The sequence below is a fragment of the Doryrhamphus excisus genome, linkage group LG17, assembly GCF_037039965.1.
Source record: "Doryrhamphus excisus strain RoL-2023G ecotype Guam linkage group LG17, RoL_Dexc_Guam_v1.1, whole genome shotgun sequence".
Classification (NCBI taxonomy): Eukaryota; Metazoa; Chordata; class Actinopteri; order Syngnathiformes; family Syngnathidae; genus Doryrhamphus; species Doryrhamphus excisus.
The window spans coordinates 3,690,306-3,707,776 of NC_136373.1; the positions used below are offsets into that span (position 1 = coordinate 3,690,306).

Sequence of the window (17,471 nt, forward strand, 5' to 3'; positions counted from 1 at the left end):
CAGATGAACGACGCCATCGGCTTTGAGCTGCCATGGGTGTACTTTGTCAGTCTGGTCATATTTGGTTCCTTCTTTGTTCTCAACTTGGTTCTTGGTGTCCTCAGCGGGTCAGTAAACTTTGGTCACGGTAGTCAAACGTGAGCAGATTGTCGTTAAATGTTGAACCATGTCATGCCGCAGAGAGTTCAGCAAGGAGAGAGAGAAGGCGAAGGCTCGCGGAGACTTCCAGAAGCTTCGTGAGAAGCAACAGATGGAGGAGGACCTGTGCGGATACATGGACTGGATCACACAGGCCGAGGACATGGACGAGCTGGACGAGGATGGAAACCCACGTGAGTGTGGTTTAAATCAATAAAATAGTAAGGGAAACAACAAGAATAAAAAAATAAACAGTACAGAACAGGATAGTGTGGCGCACCCCACACAGTCGGAATTGTGTCCAGCGCACCACTGTTCTCAGCCAGTTTGGTCATTTCACTTTTTCTCAAGGAGGATGATGAGGAGATACAGCAAATACATCATCAGAGGTTCTACTATTTGGCGATGTAGAGCAGGAATGCTGGTGGAAAACAAGCAAGATGCCTGGATTAGCCTGCTGCTGTGTTTAATGTAACTGATGTAACAGATGACGTCTCCCACAAAGTGCCGTATGTGGTGCATGACGGTCCAGCGGCTGTGTTAAACCCTTTCACGCCTTCTTTCCTCCCTCTTTGCCACTTGCGTCGGTGAGAGGGACGGGGTGTGGGTGCGCCGTGCTGCGCCTGGTCTATGAAATTAGAGCTCTTTTTGTTGATGCTCATCCTTATTTTGGAAGAAGCGACGCAAAAAAAAGTGTTACTTAATTTTCTTTTTTTGGCTGAACATTTTAGTTGAATTTGTGTGTGTGTGTGTGTGTGTAGGTCTGTCTCTGGGTGATCTGTCAGACAAGAAAAGAGGGAAGTTTGGATGGTTCAGCCACTCCAATGAAACACACGGTGAGACTGCCTTCCAATGATGATACCAGCATTTGGATCAGAACTTCAGAACTTCACTTGTGTCTCCCAGCAAGTCTCCCTGCCAGCGAAACGGCATCGGAGAACACGGAGAACATCGATGAGGAACATACCAACTGCTGCCAGGCCTGCTGGTAACGCACAAGCCCCACCTCCCATGTTCCTTTGTTCGAGGTTATTTCTCTGCTGTCTGTTGTCTTGGAGACAGCTCAGTGTCATCACGTCAACATTTTGGAGTCACATGTTTGTGGAGATTAACATTTTAAGCCCCCCCACCCCCACCCCCCCACACACATATTCTTCATATTGAAACTTAATTTTGTCTGATTTCAGTGCTCGATTGATGAAGATTGGCTGCTGGTGAGTTCTCCTCCTGCATCAATACAGCGTAGATGTAAACAATGCCTCGACGTGATCACACCCTGTCACTGTGTGTATTCAGTCGCACGCTGCGGCGCTGGAACCGAGTATGTCGTAGGAACTGTCGCACAGCGGTCAAATCGGTGACTTTCTATTGGCTGGTTCTGCTGCTCGTCTTCCTCAACACGTCCCTCAGCGCCTCTGAGCACTACAACCAACCTGTTTGGCTGACGGAGGCGCAGGGTACGAACGGTGTGCCGTCTCTGTGCGTACATGTGGCGTGTGCAAGTGTGCGGTGACCCTGTACGTGTGCCTGTGGTGCAGACATCGCCAACAAGGTGCTGCTGTCGCTGTTTACTGTGGAGATGCTGCTGAAGATGTACAGTCTGGGCCTGGCGCATTACTTTGTGGCCTTCTTTAACCGCTTTGACTGCTTTGTGGTGTGTGGCGGCATCGTGGAGACCATCCTGGTGGAGATGGAGATCATGCCACCTCTGGGGATTTCCGTGCTGCGTTGCGTCCGCCTGCTGCGCATCTTCAAGGTCACGCGGTGAGAAGACACATACACAGTGACACATCAACGCAGGCTCATTTGCCCGAAACACTGACGTCTATATCTGCGCAGCCATTGGACGGCTCTGTCCAATCTGGTAGCATCGCTGCTCAACTCCATGAAGTCCATCGCTTCGCTGCTGCTCCTGCTCTTCCTCTTCCTCATCATCTTCGCGTTGCTGGGAATGCAGCTGTTTGGCGGAAAGTTCAACTTTGATGAGACGCAGACCAAACGGAGTACCTTTGATGCTTTCCCACAAGCGCTGCTCACTTGCTTCCAGGTACGTTCACTGATGTTGCATTGTGGGTGGCGCCAGGGGGCTTGACGATCACATCTGTGCAGATTCTCACAGGTGAGGATTGGAATGTGGTGATGTACGATGGCATCATGGCATACGGCGGCCCTGTCTTTCCCGGGATGATTGTCTGCATTTACTTCGTCATTCTCTTCATCTGCGGAAACTGTATCCTTCCTGTTTCACATTGCTGCCAAGCGGCCGTGCGTGTGACGGCATCTTTGAGAACCCAGAGGAACACCACAAACGTTAGCCGCTAGCCAGTTAGCTGATGTTTTGGGCCTAAAAAGGGTGACTGATGACCTTGGTTTGCAGTTGATCAGTAGAACTTCTTAACGTGGCTCAGACATCCTCCTCAACGTCTTCTTGGCCATTGCCGTGGACAACCTGGCGGGAGGGGATGGCGACGACAAGAAAAAAGAGTGAGTGGGCGCATACTTTGGGTCAGAGGTGGGGGGCAGGGCCTCATTCTGTACTGCCGCTCTCTCCTCCATGCAGGGAGAAGACGGAGGAGACAGAGGAGGAGACAGAGGGGGAGCAAATTAAGGTGAGGATGATGATGATGTTGATGAAGAAGCCACGTCCCTTGTTAACTTTGCATCTACAGGTGGACATTGACGAGGACACGGAGTATGAGGAAGAGGAGGAGCTTCCCGAGGGCGAGGACGGTGAGATTATGTCACGCTATAGTGATGCGGCCATATTTGCTGACCTCATGATGGCCTCCATCAGACGGCGGCGTCCAGCTGAAAATGGCCGACCTGGCCCCACCCAAAGAGAAAGTTCTGCCCATCCCCGAAGGCAGTGCCTTCTTCTGCCTCAGCAAGACCAACCCGTGAGTCTGACCACATTCCGGACATTTCCTGCTGGTTGTGCGGCGATCTGATAACGTGTGTGTGTGTGTCTCCAGAATTCGAGTGGCATGTCACACTCTGATCCACCATCACATTTTCACCAACCTCATCCTCGTCTTCATCATTCTCAGCTCATGCTCATTGGCCGCTGAAGATCCCATCAGAGCTCACTCCTTCCGGAACAACGTGAGTCCACACACACACACACACACACACACAGGTGTGTTGTGGGAACAGCGGCAGATGAAGACCGTCAACAAGAATGGCAAACAAAGATAGCTGTCAGTCATGTTTAAACCAACTTGATGGGGGGCGGAGCTTGAGCAGATTATTCCAGAAGTGGGTCAGTGCCTGACGAGAAAATCACTAGTCTGAACGTGCACGCATACAGCGAGCAGCAGCTGTGCTCACGCAACGCTGAGCAATTCTGCATGTGCACACGCACACAGATGTTGGCAGCATTGTGCACGTGCATGACACACACACACACACACACACACACTTGGCTAATAACGTGTCAACAAAATTGAGTATGGTCCTTGTACTTGGTTGCTGCTCAGCAGGTCAGCAGGTCACTGGTCACTGGAACTCGCAGACATGTCTTCACTAAGGACTGATGAGACACCTAATGGTCTTTGGACTTTCATCCTGTTTTTAATTAGCAGACATGTGTCTGATGCCAGCGGTAAATGTTTAATGGCTGTGCGGTAATGTACTGTTGATGTCATGATGATGATGTTGTGGTGTGTTCAGGTTCTTGGTTACGCCGACTACGCCTTCACTTCCATCTTCACCGTGGAAATCCTATTGAAGGTAAAAAACAAAAACAAATGGGAGTGGTGATGGCTCTTGTCTGTCCTCCAGGCTAATTTCCTGTCTGTGTTTGTGGTCAGATGACGGTCCACGGAGCGTTCCTACACCAGGGCTCCTTCTGCAGGAACTGGTTCAATTTGCTGGATCTCCTCGTCGTCAGCGTGTCACTCGTCTCCTTTTTCCTGCAGTCAGTGCTCACTCACTCACGCCACCTTCTGACAAAGTGTAGTGTAGATGGCTAGATAGCGACATAGATCAATCCACTCATATGCAGATAATGACGTGTTGGCGACCCGTAGTGTTTGAGGCTTGCTCACACTGTGTGTGTGTGTGTGTGTGTGTGTGTGTGCGTACAGTTCCAGTGCTATCTCAGTGGTGAAGATCCTGAGGGTTCTCCGCGTGCTCAGGCCTTTGAGGGCCATCAACAGAGCCAAAGGCCTCAAGGTATGTGAACACGTGTGTGGCTCAAAATGGTCGCCTTTGCAATATTTTATGCTGACTCTTTGTGCGCCTCACAGCACGTGGTCCAGTGCGTGTTTGTGGCCATCAGAACTATCGGAAACATCATGATCGTCACAACGTTACTCCAGTTCATGTTTGCGTGCATCGGAGTGCAACTGTTCAAGGTAAGATGTGCTATCTATATGCACACATATATAGTATATGTTTAGTCTACCTGTTACGATGATGGCGGTGTTGTGTTTTCAGGGTAAATTCTATCGTTGTACCGATGAGGCCAAACACACTCCCGAACAGTGCAAGTATGTCCAGTCTTCACTTGTCTTCCTATAAGCATTATGACATCATCATGACGTGTGTGTGTGTGTGTGCAGAGGCACCTTTGTGGTGTACAAAGATGGCGACGTCAACCATCCGATGGTGCGAGAGAGAATTTGGCACAACAGTGACTTCAACTTTGACAATGTACTGATGGGAATGATGGCGCTCTTCACCGTATCTACCTTTGAGGGCTGGCCTGCGTGAGTACTGTGTGTGTGTGTGTGTGTGTGTGTCTGTGTGCTGTTAAAGCTTAAGCCCCGCCCCTCCCTCCAACAGCCTGCTGTACAAGGCCATCGATGCCAACGGGGAGAACTCAGGTCCCATCTACAACTACCGTGTGGAGATCTCCATCTTCTTCATTGTGTACATCATCATCATTGCCTTCTTCATGATGAACATCTTTGTGGGCTTCGTCATCATCACATTCAGGGAGCAGGGCGAGCAGGAGTACAAGAACTGTGAGCTGGACAAAAACCAGGTGACCCATCTACTCCCGAAAACGCTCACACCTCTTTTCACCCAGACGCGTGCTTGAGTCCTCTCCACGTGTCACATGTCGTCCACAGCGCCAATGCGTGGAGTACGCGCTGAAAGCTCAGCCGTTAAAGCTCTACATTCCCAAAAACCCGGTGCAGTACAAGTTCTGGTCCATCATCAACTCCACCGGATTCGAATATGTCATGTTTGTGCTCATCCTGCTCAACACTGTGACGCTGGCTGTCCAGGTAAATTCCCGCTGGCATGGACCAGAGGGACGGGAGGAGTCGGGGGGCAACCCACCTTGTGATGGTGTGTATGTATGTGTGTGTGTTTGTAGCACTATGAGCAATCCAAGACGTTCAGTGACATCATGGACATCCTCAACATGGTCTTCACTGGACTCTTCACTGTGGAAATGCTGCTCAAACTCTTAGCACTCAGACTCAGGGTGAGCCCTGCATACATGCTAAGTCCACGTGTCCATATCTGTACTGGAAGTTTTTTTCCACATCCTGTGTGTGATTGTCATGCAGCATTACTTTGTGGATGCGTGGAATTCCTTCGACGCTCTCATCGTGGTCGGCAGTGTGGTGGACATTGTGGTCACAGAGTTCAGCGTACGTAACAACAGCATGTGTGTGTGTACCACACAACTAGCCGATTATCACTATGTGTGTGTGTGTGTGTGTGTGACAGAGCGGCGAGGACAGCTCTCGGGTGTCCATCACTTTCTTCCGCCTCTTCCGAGTGATGCGGTTGGTCAAGCTGCTGAGCAAAGGGGAGGGCATTCGCACGCTGCTATGGACCTTCATCAAATCCCTGCAGGTGTGAGGGGGCGTGGCCTTTAAGGTGGCCTCCCAGTGGCGCTCGATAACATGTGTCTCGTGTATGTAGGCTCTGCCGTACGTCGCCCTGCTCATCGCCATGATTTTCTTCATCTACGCCGTCATTGGCATGCAGGTGAGCTCATCGCGCACGTGGCGCACATGGAGGGGTTATCATGATGTCACACGTGTCGTGTAACTTGTCTCTGTCAGACGTTTGGAAAGATCGCTATGCAGGATCACACTCAGATCAACAGGAACAACAACTTCCAGACTTTTCCACAGGCCGTCCTCCTCCTCTTCAGGTCCTTCTTCACATATGGCCACCTAGTTATCATCATCATCATTATAGTGAGCCTCTCACTGACTGTGTGTGTGTTACAGGTGTGCGACAGGTGAAGCGTGGCAGGAGATCATGCTAGCCAGTCTTCCTGGGAAACGCTGTGATCCCGAGTCCGACTATGAGGCAGGAGAAGAATCCAGCTGCGGGAGCAACTTTGCTATTGTTTACTTCATCAGCTTCTTCATGCTGTGTGCTTTCCTGGTGCGTACACACACACACACACACACACACGCACACACAGGCGATCACAATAGTGTGTATGTATGTTCTTGTCCAGATCATCAACTTGTTTGTGGCCGTCATCATGGACAACTTTGACTACCTGACACGTGATTGGTCTATTCTGGGTCCACATCACTTGGATGAGTTCAAGAGGATCTGGTCGGAATACGATCCTGAAGCCAAGTACGACACAGTCGCCACCAGGAGGCGCACATACAATACTTATTTTTATGACATCATAGTTAAGAGTGATCAGCTTGTGTGTTGTCATCTCTCAGGGGTCGTATTAAACATCTGGATGTTGTTGCTTTACTTCGGAGGATTCAGCCTCCTCTTGGTTTTGGAAAACTGTGCCCTCACAGAGTCGCCTGTAAGGTAATCAAAAGAGCATGCATGTAACATTCAGGTAACAACATCAGGATGTACTGGAAGCCCTCATCAACAATAAGTACCATCCTTTATTTGTCGGCTAGTCCAGCTGTATACCGGCCCATGTTCACAAAACAGTCCGGTGTCAAATGCCGTTGACAGATTAAAATCAATTTCTTTTGCTGGTAGGGAATCAGGAACTCCAACCACTTGAGCCTGATGTTTTCCTCGTTAGGAATTGTAAACAAATGTAGCTTTCCCTTACACTCGACGAAACACTTCCTCTGACACATTGCGAACCACTTAGACAGAGAAGCCCAGCTTGCAAGGGGGAGGGCAGGGAGTGTATCTGGCCTACAATGCACGCCCATATAAGGAACCCCGGCCATCTGTGACATCACAAAACACCAGTGTTAAAACGCCCTCTGAAACCGAGCATTCAGAGCCACCCCAAGCTTATTTTTCTTCTGCATGTAAAACTGACAAATAAATAAAATATAATATAAATATATACATATATATTATTATTTAAATATTATTATATAATAATTATTATTTTATATAAATATATAATATAAAATGTATTTTGTTGGCTGGCGACCAGTCCAGGGTGTACTCCGCCTTTTGCCCAAAGACAGCTGGGATAGGCTCCAGCATACCCGCAACCCTAGTGAGGATAAGCGGCATAGAAAATGAATGGATGGAAATGTGTTTTATGTTCAAATTTTGGAAGGGATTAGTTGGATTTACATTATTTTGTATGGGAAAAAATTGTCTTGGTTAAAGTCCGTTTTGGTTTGAGTCAGACCTGGAACAGATTAATGACGCTAACCAAGGCACCCCTGTATTGTACTTCTCTGAGACACTGAATTTGGGGTTATCATTGTCTGTAAGCTATAGTCATCAAACTGGGGAGAAACAAAACCTTTAAATATTTCATTCTGTGTGTGATGAGTTTATATAATATATGTAAATATTATAGATGTACCTGTATGTAACATACATGTAAAAATAGGTTTTACAAGCAAAAGGTGGGGGAATCTATCTTAAGTTGTAACGGTCACTCTTCAAATGTTTCATGTCCTGACCTGACGTGTGATGGCCGTGCCGCGGTTAGCGTCTGGTAGCCATGAACATGCCTCTCAACTCAGACGGGATGGTGACCTTCAATGCCACCCTCTTTGCGCTGGTCCGCACGGCACTGAAGATCAAGACTGAAGGTATGACCACAGGAAGTGTCCTCACCGAGGTCACATTCGTCCTTGCTGACACGCTCATGTTGTCCCGTTGCTAGGGAACCCAGACCAGGAGAACGAGGAGCTGCGGGTGATCATCAAGAAGATCTGGAAGAGAATGAAACCAAAACTTCTGGATGAAGTCATCCCACCGCATGAAGGTACAAACGGTAGCATTAGCACTAGCCTTAGCATGCTGGTTGTTTAAGGGTGACTTGGTCAATACATGGTCTTGGTCAAGACCAGAATAGGAACGATGTGGTGGCATCTAGAAGGATCAAGCTTCCGTAACCATTCCGTACCACTAGACTTATTATTACAGTCCAGTCCCTCTGTGATGTTCCCTGCAGAGGAAGAGGTGACGGTGGGGAAGTTCTACGCCACCTTCCTGATCCAGGATTACTTCCGCAAGTTCAGAAAGAGGAAGGAGAGGGGAGGTTTGAGTGTCGCGACAGACGCCACCAACCCGTCAGCCGTACAGGTGTGTCAATCACACGTCTTAGTATACTTGGTGTATACTAACAACGTGCATGTGTGGGCAGCTGTGTAAAGCGGGTCTGAAGACTCTACAGGATCTGGGTCCAGAGATGCGTCTGGCCCTCAATGAAGACCTGGAAGAGGAAGAGGAGGACACCATGAGGGACGAGGATGAGGTGAGCGTTCTTCTTTTACCGCACACTCACATGCTCTCACGGTTTTTTCTCACCTCCGCAGGAAGACACAGGGGGGTCATACAGAGACAGACGAGGATCCATGCTGGCCACGCCCACTGGTAATGCTCTCTTTTTTTTTAATATTGACCTTATGCATGGTTCACTCACCCCCGCCGTCTTCTACTTGGCAGGCCCGGTCGGTGTCGTGGGCGACGGCGGCGTGGTGAACGGCGGTCTGATCCATCGTGTGGGCTCTCTGACAAAAATGTCCAACGGCAGCGACTACGACATCTCGCGGCGAGATAACCTGAGATCATCTGTCAATCATCATCATCACCGCCGACCCTCAGTCAGGAATGGCGTTGTAGACCACGCCCACAAAAGGCCGTCCTATTACAAACATGGAAGGTAGGCTGTTAAACTGCTTGGGAAAGGAAGGTATATTATTAGTCATGAGTGTAGTTCCTTTAAGTTCCAATAGGTGCTGCTGTGCATGCATGCCGATTGTGCTGTGATTGACAGGAGGGACTCCAGGGACAGACACTGGAGGAATAGAGATATGGACGTGTCCAGAGAGCCACCCTACTACACGAGAGAGGACGACGCAGACAGCTTCACCTCTGTAGACAGGTACACACACACACACGTTGTCTATTATACGCATATTTGTGGATATAAGTGTGTGTGTTTTTTCAGGTATTACCCCGATGAGCCCCCTCTGCACTATGACAACCACGCCCCCTATGGTCACTATGGCGAGGGAAGGAGGACTACGCGGCGCCGCCTTCTTCCGGCCACGCCCACAGGTGCGCTGTTTTCGCTTGGATGACTTCATCAAAGATGGTTGACGGTGTCTTTGCCCGCCCGCCAGGTCGAAAGCCGTCGTTTAACATCCAATGTCTGAGACGTCAGGGCAGCAGTGACGACTTACCTCTGCCTGGGACATACCACCCCACCTCACCCCCACGCCGCGCTCGCACTCAGGTACACACACACACACACACACACAGATGGTCTTCAGGCACACATGTTCCTGTCTCCACCAGACGTATGGCAGTTACAACTCTCATCAGTCGTCCGGTCGCTCCTCTGCGGCGTCCTCTGCCTCATGGGCCAATCCGTGTCCTCGCCGCGGTCGCCTCCTGTACGCTCCTCTCATCCTGGTGGAGGAGGAGGGCAGCCCCCCCTGGGGGAATCGAGGCGCAAGAACAGGACTGAGCGGAGAGTGCAAGCAGGAAGCAGGAAGAGGTGAGGATTGTCTGCATCAAGCATGAAACTCGTCAGATATCCCATGCATCGTACATCGCATCGTACGCCATGTTGTGTTTCCTCCATCAGGTGTCAGCGTGACCGGAGCGGCACCTACTCCCATGTGGTACGGCGAGCCTGCAGGTAAGACAAGTCGGTCACAGAGTGCCACCGTCACTCGCTGTCTGATTTGTCGTTGTGTGCTTTAGCCCCACCTCCTTACAGGGCCTACACCACCCTCAGAGTTCCTTCTCAGCTCGGCGCTCCTTTCGGAGAGAAGAGAGGCTCAGCTGACAGCCTGGTGGAGGCGGTGAGTAACCATTAGACCCGACTGGCGGGAAATCATCGCTTGAACGTTGTTCTTCTTTCCGCAGGTTCTCATCTCTGAAGGGCTAGGTCTTTACGCACGCGACCCCAAGTTTGTTGCCTTTGCAAAGCGAGAGATCGCGGATGCGTGTCACATGACCGTGGACGAGATGGAGTCGGCTGCCAGCGACCTCTTAGGGTCCGCCAGCCATGACTTTCTGAACAATGCCACTGCCGCTGATCCCGCAGCACTCTACAGCGATGAGGAGCCAATCAGGACAGGCCGAGACGAGGACGAACTGGCGGACGAGATGACCTGTGTGACCTCATTTTGATGGACACGTGCTGGTAACCAATCAGGAGTACATTAACGGAGACATAGGACAAGGTCCTCATGACATCCTCAAGGAGGAAAGGACGAAGGACGCCGGGAAGGAGAGTAGCAAGGAAGACAACAGATGTTGTCATGGCAATGTGTTCCACAGTGCATGTGCATTTGTGACAGGAAGTCACAATTAATGTTCCTTCTTCTCCAGGACGGGGCGACCATGCAGTTTGATGCTATTTTTAGCGGGTAGCATGCTAGTCTCAGTGTAGAAAACATTGAATTATTTCACACCCATTTGATTGATTTTATTATTCATTTTGATTTAACGTAGCGCAATCACGTGATCGCTAACATTAATATCGTACACATAAACATATTTCATAGCATCATTGCAAGAAAACAGCATTTTAATGCAAACAGTAAGGTCTGCTAAGTGCTACATGCCAACAAAACTGCTGCTATCATGGCCGTCATCATCGCTGTTGCTAGCTGTGCTGGTTGTGATGGATGAGATACTTCCTGTTAGCATGTAGCTGCACCAGGAATGGCTGACATGGCCATCAAAGTGGTCTTACCGTGGCACGTGTGTGCCCTCCGTGGACCCCCTGTGAGGAGAATGCTGAGTGGAAAGAAAAACAAGTGTGTGAGTTGTTTAGGTCAAAGGTCATGAATTTTGGATCAACTATTCGATATTTGGTCAAAATGTGTTTTGTTTTTTTTTATTCCTGATGTTTTTTAATTCCTTGCGTGTCAATCATGTTCTTCCTGACTGAAGGGCTTTGAACTCTCCAAACATCAGTCACATGACCTTTTACCTCAAATAAAACGTGACTACAAACATGTCCTGACTCTGGTGGTGGATGACATGCGTGTTTGTGCCGCCTCCTGCTGGATAGCTGTAGTCAGTGCATCCTTCACGTGACTTTACCTTTCGCGCCTGCTTTGGCTTTTCGGAGCCCACAAATGTGATAAACATGGAGGAAATTGAACTCAGAACAATACTGGCTGCTCAGTACAATAAGTCAACTGTGTTTATATGTCCCAGGCCTGGTGAGTACAACTTCTTTTTACACTTGCGTTATTAACTCATGCTGTGGTTTGATACTGGAGCAGGTCACTTCAGTTGAGTGTACTGTATGTCAACACACAGGCCACACCCACAATAATGTGATGTCATTGTTGTTTTCGTGATGAAAATATTTTTATTTATTCCACCTTTTTAAAAATATATATTTAACAAACGGAAGAAGTACCGACGCCAATGGCCCCCATCTTTTTCTCTTTCAGTGCCCCTCCCTCGTGCGAGCATCGCCCCCCCGCCCCCGTGAATCCTCCGTGTCCCTCCAAGTCAAACATGGACGTCGTCAATCAGGTAAGAAATCATTTCTTTTAAACATTCATCTTCTTGCCTTTCATGGTGACACGCCTTACGTCCACGACGTCCGTCCGTCCGTCGATATTTTTTTTTTCAGCATCCAGGCACGTACGATGTACGCAAACATGGTGGCTAACGTGAATGTGCGCGTGAGACGATGAAAATGATATGGCGGGAGAGGGTGGGGGGGCTTTGACCCCTCCCCCACCACGCGTGGGTGTCGGGGTGCCAATATAACCATGATGAACATGAATATATTGTTCTACGTCGTGAGATGTTGTCACGGTCTTACAGCTAGCTAGCTAACAACCAACAGGAACAACACTAGGGTCTATAAATGACAGCATGATAACAGTATAAGGTCATTAGTTTGGCATACCACATTATTAGGGACACGTGGGTGTGTGTGTGTGTTTTCCCCCTCCAGCTGGTGGCTCAGGGTCAATTCAGGGTTCTGAAGGTTCCACTGGGTTTCATCAAAGTTCTACAATGGGTGAGTACGTACACACACATTTATGTTTATATTGATTACATCATCAATAAACATTTCCCTTCTCCCCGTCCAGTTTTTTGCCATTTTGGCTTTTTCCACATGTGGGAGTTATTCGGGAATGTTCCGCGTGGCAGTGGAGTGCAAGAACCGCACGGAGAGCAACCTGAACGTCCAGGTTGACTTTGAATATCCTTTCAGGTCAGAAAGCACGGAAGAGTGATGGGAATTATTGTAAACAGGAAGTAGATTTATGCTGTTCGTCATTGTGTGTGTCAGGCTGCACCAGGTCTACTTTGACGCCCCCTCATGTAACCGGGGTACGGAACGTGTGTTCTTAGTGGGCGACTACTCTTCCTCGGCGGAGTTCTTTGTAACCATCGGTGTCTTGTCCTTCCTGTACGTGACGGCGGCGCTGAGCATCTACGTGTTCTTCCTGGAGAAGTACAAGGAGAACAACAAGGGCCCCCTGCTGGTGAGTACGTGAACCTGGTCCCGCATGGAATGGCGACGCAGCGTACCTGCTGATGTGCCTGTGTGGTTAGGATCTGGGCGTGACGGGTGTGTTGGCGTTCATGTGGCTGGTGAGCTCAGCGGCGTGGGCGAAGGCGTTATCCGATGTCAAGACGGCGACCAACCCTGACCTCGTCATCACTTTGATCTCTGCCTGCGATCATGAAGAGAACCGATGTCGGGAAGTCCATGACCCGGTCATGTCTGGGCTCAACACGTCTGTGGTGAGGATTCGAGTGGGCGGGTCCTGATCTCGGTGGGCGTTGCTGATACGTGTTGTCATCTTTCAGGCGTTCGGCTTCATCAATCTGGTCCTGTGGGTGGGAAACCTGTGGTTTGTTTTCAAGGAGACGCGCATCATCGCCCCCTTCATGAGAGCCCCGCCCCCTCAGGACAAGGCTGCCGCCCCGGACGGGTACGAACAGGACCCCTACGTCGGCGGCCAGGGGGGGTACCAGCCTGAATACAACCAAGTGAGTGCTTCTTCCTGTCGGCCATCTTGACTAAAAACACTCCTTCATTGGCTCCGCCCTTGTGCCGTTTGTCTGCAGGACGCAGAATACGGCCAGAAGCCGCCGCCCACCTCCTTCTCCAATCAGATGTGAAGCTTGGCTCGATCACATGATTATTATATTCCTCCACAGGAAGTGCTGGCCGGCTAGCTTCCCACAGTGATGTCATCATAACAAATACCCCGCCCCTTCAACTCATGACTTCACTGAAACAATGCTTCCTTTTTCTTTCCCTCCTCTTCTCTGCCACTTCCTGTTCCTTCTCTGACGTCTTAGAAATTAACCAAAACTTGCAAGCCAATCAGCATCCGTTGTGCAATGATGCTCCTACTTCCTGTGTGTTTGTGTGTTTCTTCCTGTTGGACTCCGCGTCTGTAACGATGGTGACGGTGATGATGATGATGTTGTTGCAATGGATACCCCCCCCCTCGCTGTTTATTTAGTGTCAGGTTTGAATAAACAAGTAAAAAAAACAAACATCCTTTGTTTCCATGGCAACACGTGACTAACCTTGAATGACCTCTTGTGTAGCACACAGGCCTGATGCTGGTCCCCTCCTCTCCCCGGTACTCCCGCTCTACTCCCATAGCTCCTCCCCCTGCCCCCCCCCCCCCCCCACACCACCTCCATGTTGTTGTGCGCTCGGCGTACACATTCAGTCAGCAGAATGGCGTCGCTCATCCTGCTGCCGCTGCTACTCACCGTCGCTCAGGTAGGACCACATGACGTCTTTTTCACTTTGTGTCGTCACGGTAACTGGATGGATGCTCCGCCTCCTCACAGTTCTTGTTGTTTGACATTTTTTGACATTTCTGTGGAAGCTCCTCTCTGTGTGTGTGTGTGTGTGTGTGTGTGTCACATTTCAGGTCCTGGTCTCCATAGTGACAGGAGACAGTAACCATAGCAACAGTCTCCTGGCACTGGTGTGTGTGTGTGTGTGTGTGTGTGTGTGTCATGTGAATGAAGAGCACACACTGGAAGTGATGTCATCCCTTAACTAGTAGCATTAGCATCAGCAGGAACTATGATGTCATCACTTCCTGATGATGACCCTGAAAAAAAGGCTACAGTAAACAACAAGATCACATCACCATGGCAACCAAAGAACGAACCAGGCCTTAAATTGTGAATTTCGGAGGGTATTGTATTCTCACAAATGAACTGAACTCTTAGAAGACGGTTCACCTCTCTTCCTAGCAGGCTCCTCCCATTCTAGCAGGCTCCTCCCATCCTAGATGCAATAACGTCAACATCCCGTATGTCACCTTCTCACCTCATCTTGTGGCCATGGCGACTTGTGTGTAATATTCAAATGAGGCGTTAACGTTCGATGTCAGTGTGCTCCTGCAGGTCCTGGTTGGCCTGGACTGGGTCTCTCGGAAGGTGGAGTCCCACGTCAAAACATTCCCTACGACGGCAAAGGGGTGATCTATCCCGCCTGGCGCAGGGGAGGAATGCTTGATGAGGTCTGGAATGGGCAGGGCTTGGAGCAGGCCCTTCAGCGATTGGTGGAGAGAGGACATAGGCGGGAGCAGGAGGAGCAGAGAGCAGGTTGATTGACAGATAATGAATATTCATGAAGCACTAATCAATCTAATGAAGGTTCTCCCGTGTACGCAGCATATGCTCGTGCTTTGCTCCGCCTCCTCGCCAAAACTGAGGCGGCACGGGGGAACTTCCGGGGCCCACCCCCGGCTGACTATGACACGGGGTGGGGCCTGAGTACGGGTAGGATCCCCGCCCATTGGATGACCCTGGTAGGACCACAGCTGCTTCAGGCCCTGATGGACAGGTGAGGTTATCATACACTTCAGGTGTCAGTCAAAGGAGGCGGGCCTTCAGTGAATGCTGCCGTATGATTGGCAGAACGGAGACGCAGGTGGGCAGAGCCAGACAAGCGATCCTACAGCGAGACTTGGAAGAGGATGAGGAAATAAGGTGAGCGCCGGTCCAGGTGGTCACATGTCACAAACGCATCACGCTCATCATCATATGTCCCGCCTCTTCAGATGTCTGCTCGAGAACATCCTGTCCGTCATCGGCGCTAACCACGCCTCCACCGGCCACCGTGTACAACGGCGTTTCTCTGAAAACGTGGGTTCCGCATACAGGAGAAGGCGGCGCTCCCTCAATGATGATGATGATGATGATGATGATGATGATGACGCCTCACCGTTGCCTAGCAACCAGCCACCACTGTTCCGAGTGAAAAGGCGAGGCTATGACAACTGACAGAACAGACAGCCCTGAGCCCCACCCCCATCCCCACCCATCAAGTGCGGCGCCGCTACATGAGGAAGTAGGAGTCAAGGAAAGGGAATAAGTAAGGTTAAAATTTCCAGTGACCTTTAACCTCTGATGGGAGCAGAAGTGGATTGAATGTTAATGTCATGTGTGTGTGTAGTAATAAAGTTAAGTATTAAAGTTAGTATTTCGAGATGTTTTATTTGTTTACATGGCTACCACGGACACAATAGTCAAAGGTCCAGGCTGATGCTAACAATGCTAACTAAGCCGAGGCTATCGGAGCGTCAGAACGAGGAAGACGACTTGTCGAAGAGGACCAGAAGAAGAAGAGTCACATGACGTCTACGCTGACATCAGCAGCCCCGTAGTCACTGTTCACACACACACACACACACGTGAGTCTTTAAGTTCCACTTACTGCATCGAAATCGGCACCCGACCCCTGACCCACCTTCCTTGCTGAGCGGCGGCAGGAGAGCGTCCTGTCTGTTGGCGAGCACGAAGGCCAATGTGGCCAAGATGGCGGCGTCCAAGACCCCCAGAATAGCCAGGATGTAGGCCCAGTGGACCGAGCAGTTCCCGGATGAGAAGCTGCCAACCTGCACACAGTCGATGATTTATAGGCCAATCAGGGTGTGGGGGGTGGGATGGGGGGTCACTCACCGAGTCCCCACACAGAACTCTCATCTCCGGGCTCTCCCACGAGTCAGGGAACAGGAGACAGGCCAGTGCCAAGCAGAATCCTGGTGGGCGGGAAAGGAGCTGTCAGCAAATTGAGGACTTCCTGTTAGCTAACAGGCACTTCCTGTTAGCTAGCCCATGCCCATGACGCCACACCCCCACCTGCAGTGAGCTGCAGCCAGGCACAGATCTTGTACACGGTGGCGGCGCTGCAGAAGCGGAACAGGCAAAGACACAACACGCTGGTCCACACCGCCCACAGGGACACGCCCACCAGGACCGCCACCGACTGGAAGGACGGCAGAGGAGACAGACTGGACAGACGACCGCGACAGTCCGGAACCGGACGGTCCGACTCCAGGCACACCTGTCATAGGACAACACAACCATAGTTAGAAGGTCCGTAAATCACGTGACTCTCCAGGACCAATCAATAGTCAACCTCAAATAATCCCAGTGTCCCGCTAGGTGGAGCTGTTCCTACTCCCGGGTTGTGGGAATCTGAAGTTCCGATCCATGACGGCTGCACCAGAACAACCACCTGGATGACGGCGAAGCACAGCGTGCACACGGCCCAGAGCACGCCCACCGCACGCGCACTACGCACGAACTCTGTCTGGTAGAGACGAGACAGGTCCGCCAGGTCCGGAGACGCCATCACGTGACTTAGATCACTTGTCTTCCTTGGCGGTACAAAAGCATGTGGAATAACATATCGAGTGACGTAATGATCATCGGCAAACGTACAAAACGAAAACGAAACCAACCTGCGGATGTTTGACGTGCACGCACACGCCGCTTGGAAGGACCGAGGCGCGTGACCGCAGCTGGATGCTGTGGATGGCACGCGCAGGAGAGATGCTCATGCAAGTCGACGCGCGAGAGAGAGCGCGAGCGACGCCTGCAGGAGGCGGAAAGAACTGCAGGTGCATTTGTTTTCCTGTATGGCGACCAATCACAGCGCGCGAGGCGGCGCATTTATTAATTCAGGACATTTG

General features: G+C 50.5%; 4 protein-coding genes and 1 long non-coding RNA gene across 6 annotated transcripts in view; 3 read left to right on the top strand and 2 right to left on the bottom strand.

The window, feature by feature from the left end:
• cacna1fb (calcium channel, voltage-dependent, L type, alpha 1F subunit) overlaps nucleotides 1–11,828 on the top strand; it is a 19,830-nt gene extending 8,002 nt beyond the window's left edge. Inside the window, exons 12-54 of the mRNA XM_058084952.2 lie at nucleotides 4–107; nucleotides 181–332; nucleotides 900–974; nucleotides 1,045–1,126; nucleotides 1,326–1,352; nucleotides 1,435–1,595; nucleotides 1,677–1,902; nucleotides 1,978–2,185; nucleotides 2,248–2,368; nucleotides 2,547–2,622; nucleotides 2,699–2,747; nucleotides 2,808–2,868; nucleotides 2,933–3,035; nucleotides 3,111–3,240; nucleotides 3,808–3,867; nucleotides 3,948–4,054; nucleotides 4,224–4,311; nucleotides 4,386–4,493; nucleotides 4,576–4,628; nucleotides 4,701–4,847; nucleotides 4,924–5,125; nucleotides 5,214–5,372; nucleotides 5,465–5,575; nucleotides 5,661–5,744; nucleotides 5,824–5,952; nucleotides 6,022–6,087; nucleotides 6,165–6,256; nucleotides 6,336–6,495; nucleotides 6,572–6,699; nucleotides 6,795–6,891; nucleotides 8,003–8,105; nucleotides 8,180–8,281; nucleotides 8,471–8,601; nucleotides 8,663–8,773; nucleotides 8,835–8,892; nucleotides 8,965–9,181; nucleotides 9,296–9,403; nucleotides 9,470–9,579; nucleotides 9,645–9,757; nucleotides 9,820–10,021; nucleotides 10,112–10,165; nucleotides 10,231–10,331; nucleotides 10,396–11,828. Coding sequence (XP_057940935.2) covers nucleotides 4–107; nucleotides 181–332; nucleotides 900–974; nucleotides 1,045–1,126; nucleotides 1,326–1,352; nucleotides 1,435–1,595; nucleotides 1,677–1,902; nucleotides 1,978–2,185; nucleotides 2,248–2,368; nucleotides 2,547–2,622; nucleotides 2,699–2,747; nucleotides 2,808–2,868; nucleotides 2,933–3,035; nucleotides 3,111–3,240; nucleotides 3,808–3,867; nucleotides 3,948–4,054; nucleotides 4,224–4,311; nucleotides 4,386–4,493; nucleotides 4,576–4,628; nucleotides 4,701–4,847; nucleotides 4,924–5,125; nucleotides 5,214–5,372; nucleotides 5,465–5,575; nucleotides 5,661–5,744; nucleotides 5,824–5,952; nucleotides 6,022–6,087; nucleotides 6,165–6,256; nucleotides 6,336–6,495; nucleotides 6,572–6,699; nucleotides 6,795–6,891; nucleotides 8,003–8,105; nucleotides 8,180–8,281; nucleotides 8,471–8,601; nucleotides 8,663–8,773; nucleotides 8,835–8,892; nucleotides 8,965–9,181; nucleotides 9,296–9,403; nucleotides 9,470–9,579; nucleotides 9,645–9,757; nucleotides 9,820–10,021; nucleotides 10,112–10,165; nucleotides 10,231–10,331; nucleotides 10,396–10,662 — 5,043 coding nt within the window. The 3' untranslated portion in view covers nucleotides 10,663–11,828. The remainder of the gene's footprint in view (nucleotides 1–3; nucleotides 108–180; nucleotides 333–899; nucleotides 975–1,044; nucleotides 1,127–1,325; nucleotides 1,353–1,434; nucleotides 1,596–1,676; nucleotides 1,903–1,977; nucleotides 2,186–2,247; nucleotides 2,369–2,546; nucleotides 2,623–2,698; nucleotides 2,748–2,807; nucleotides 2,869–2,932; nucleotides 3,036–3,110; nucleotides 3,241–3,807; nucleotides 3,868–3,947; nucleotides 4,055–4,223; nucleotides 4,312–4,385; nucleotides 4,494–4,575; nucleotides 4,629–4,700; nucleotides 4,848–4,923; nucleotides 5,126–5,213; nucleotides 5,373–5,464; nucleotides 5,576–5,660; nucleotides 5,745–5,823; nucleotides 5,953–6,021; nucleotides 6,088–6,164; nucleotides 6,257–6,335; nucleotides 6,496–6,571; nucleotides 6,700–6,794; nucleotides 6,892–8,002; nucleotides 8,106–8,179; nucleotides 8,282–8,470; nucleotides 8,602–8,662; nucleotides 8,774–8,834; nucleotides 8,893–8,964; nucleotides 9,182–9,295; nucleotides 9,404–9,469; nucleotides 9,580–9,644; nucleotides 9,758–9,819; nucleotides 10,022–10,111; nucleotides 10,166–10,230; nucleotides 10,332–10,395) is intronic.
• On the bottom strand, nucleotides 6,637–8,710 carry LOC144901929 (uncharacterized). Its single transcript, XR_013630104.1, has 3 exons — nucleotides 8,308–8,710; nucleotides 7,974–8,228; nucleotides 6,637–6,884 (listed from the first exon to the last, which is right to left on the bottom strand). It is a non-coding gene; the product is annotated as an uncharacterized LOC144901929 (long non-coding RNA).
• Nucleotides 11,829–11,897: 69 nt separating the features above from the next.
• On the top strand, nucleotides 11,898–14,022 carry LOC131137256 (synaptophysin-like). The gene is made up of 7 exons (XM_058084970.2): nucleotides 11,898–12,027; nucleotides 12,458–12,523; nucleotides 12,597–12,721; nucleotides 12,800–12,995; nucleotides 13,066–13,257; nucleotides 13,324–13,506; nucleotides 13,585–14,022. The coding sequence occupies exons 1-7, from the start codon at nucleotides 11,917–11,919 to the stop codon at nucleotides 13,636–13,638; spliced, it is 927 nt and encodes a 308-aa protein (XP_057940953.2). The 5' UTR covers nucleotides 11,898–11,916; the 3' UTR covers nucleotides 13,639–14,022.
• Nucleotides 14,023–14,046: 24 nt separating this feature from the next.
• pcsk1nl (proprotein convertase subtilisin/kexin type 1 inhibitor, like) lies at nucleotides 14,047–15,973 on the top strand. Its single transcript, XM_078797755.1, has 5 exons — nucleotides 14,047–14,257; nucleotides 14,883–15,096; nucleotides 15,166–15,337; nucleotides 15,412–15,483; nucleotides 15,555–15,973. The coding sequence occupies exons 1-5, from the start codon at nucleotides 14,174–14,176 to the stop codon at nucleotides 15,775–15,777; spliced, it is 765 nt and encodes a 254-aa protein (XP_078653881.1). The 5' UTR covers nucleotides 14,047–14,173; the 3' UTR covers nucleotides 15,778–15,973.
• Nucleotides 15,959–17,354, bottom strand: lhfpl4b (LHFPL tetraspan subfamily member 4b). Of its 2 annotated transcripts, none has more exons than XM_058084967.2 (6): nucleotides 17,241–17,354; nucleotides 16,916–17,152; nucleotides 16,636–16,840; nucleotides 16,456–16,535; nucleotides 16,244–16,391; nucleotides 15,959–16,163 (listed from the first exon to the last, which is right to left on the bottom strand). In XM_058084967.2, the coding sequence occupies exons 1-6, from the start codon at nucleotides 17,337–17,339 to the stop codon at nucleotides 16,135–16,137; spliced, it is 798 nt and encodes a 265-aa protein (XP_057940950.2). In that variant the 5' UTR covers nucleotides 17,340–17,354; the 3' UTR covers nucleotides 15,959–16,134. The 2 variants fall into 2 exon arrangements, with proteins under 2 accessions (XP_057940950.2, XP_057940952.2); XM_058084969.2 differs by having other exon boundaries at nucleotides 16,916–17,156.
• Nucleotides 17,355–17,471: the final 117 nt, after the last annotated feature.

What these genes read in the sequence shown, in the direction of transcription:
- LOC131137256 (XM_058084970.2), top strand. Translation starts at nt 11,917, where the DNA reads ATGGCCCCCATCTTTTTCTCTTTCAGTGCCCCTCCCTCGTGCGAGCAT. An exon ending in ACATGGACGTCGTCAATCAG is followed by an intron (nt 12,028 to 12,457) that starts GTAAGAAATCAT and finishes TTCCCCCTCCAG; the next exon opens with CTGGTGGCTCAGGGTCAATT. An exon ending in ACAACAAGGGCCCCCTGCTG is followed by an intron (nt 12,996 to 13,065) that starts GTGAGTACGTGA and finishes CTGTGTGGTTAG; the next exon opens with GATCTGGGCGTGACGGGTGT.
- pcsk1nl (XM_078797755.1), top strand. Translation starts at nt 14,174, where the DNA reads ATGTTGTTGTGCGCTCGGCGTACACATTCAGTCAGCAGAATGGCGTCG. An exon ending in GCAGGAGGAGCAGAGAGCAG is followed by an intron (nt 15,097 to 15,165) that starts GTTGATTGACAG and finishes CCGTGTACGCAG; the next exon opens with CATATGCTCGTGCTTTGCTC. An exon ending in CTTCAGGCCCTGATGGACAG is followed by an intron (nt 15,338 to 15,411) that starts GTGAGGTTATCA and finishes TATGATTGGCAG; the next exon opens with AACGGAGACGCAGGTGGGCA.
- lhfpl4b (XM_058084967.2), bottom strand. Translation starts at nt 17,339, where the DNA reads ATGAGCATCTCTCCTGCGCGTGCCATCCACAGCATCCAGCTGCGGTCA. An exon ending in TGCACGTCAAACATCCGCAG is followed by an intron (nt 17,153 to 17,240) that starts GTTGGTTTCGTT and finishes CCGCCAAGGAAG; the next exon opens with ACAAGTGATCTAAGTCACGT. An exon ending in GGACACTGGGATTATTTGAG is followed by an intron (nt 16,841 to 16,915) that starts GTTGACTATTGA and finishes GTCCTATGACAG; the next exon opens with GTGTGCCTGGAGTCGGACCG.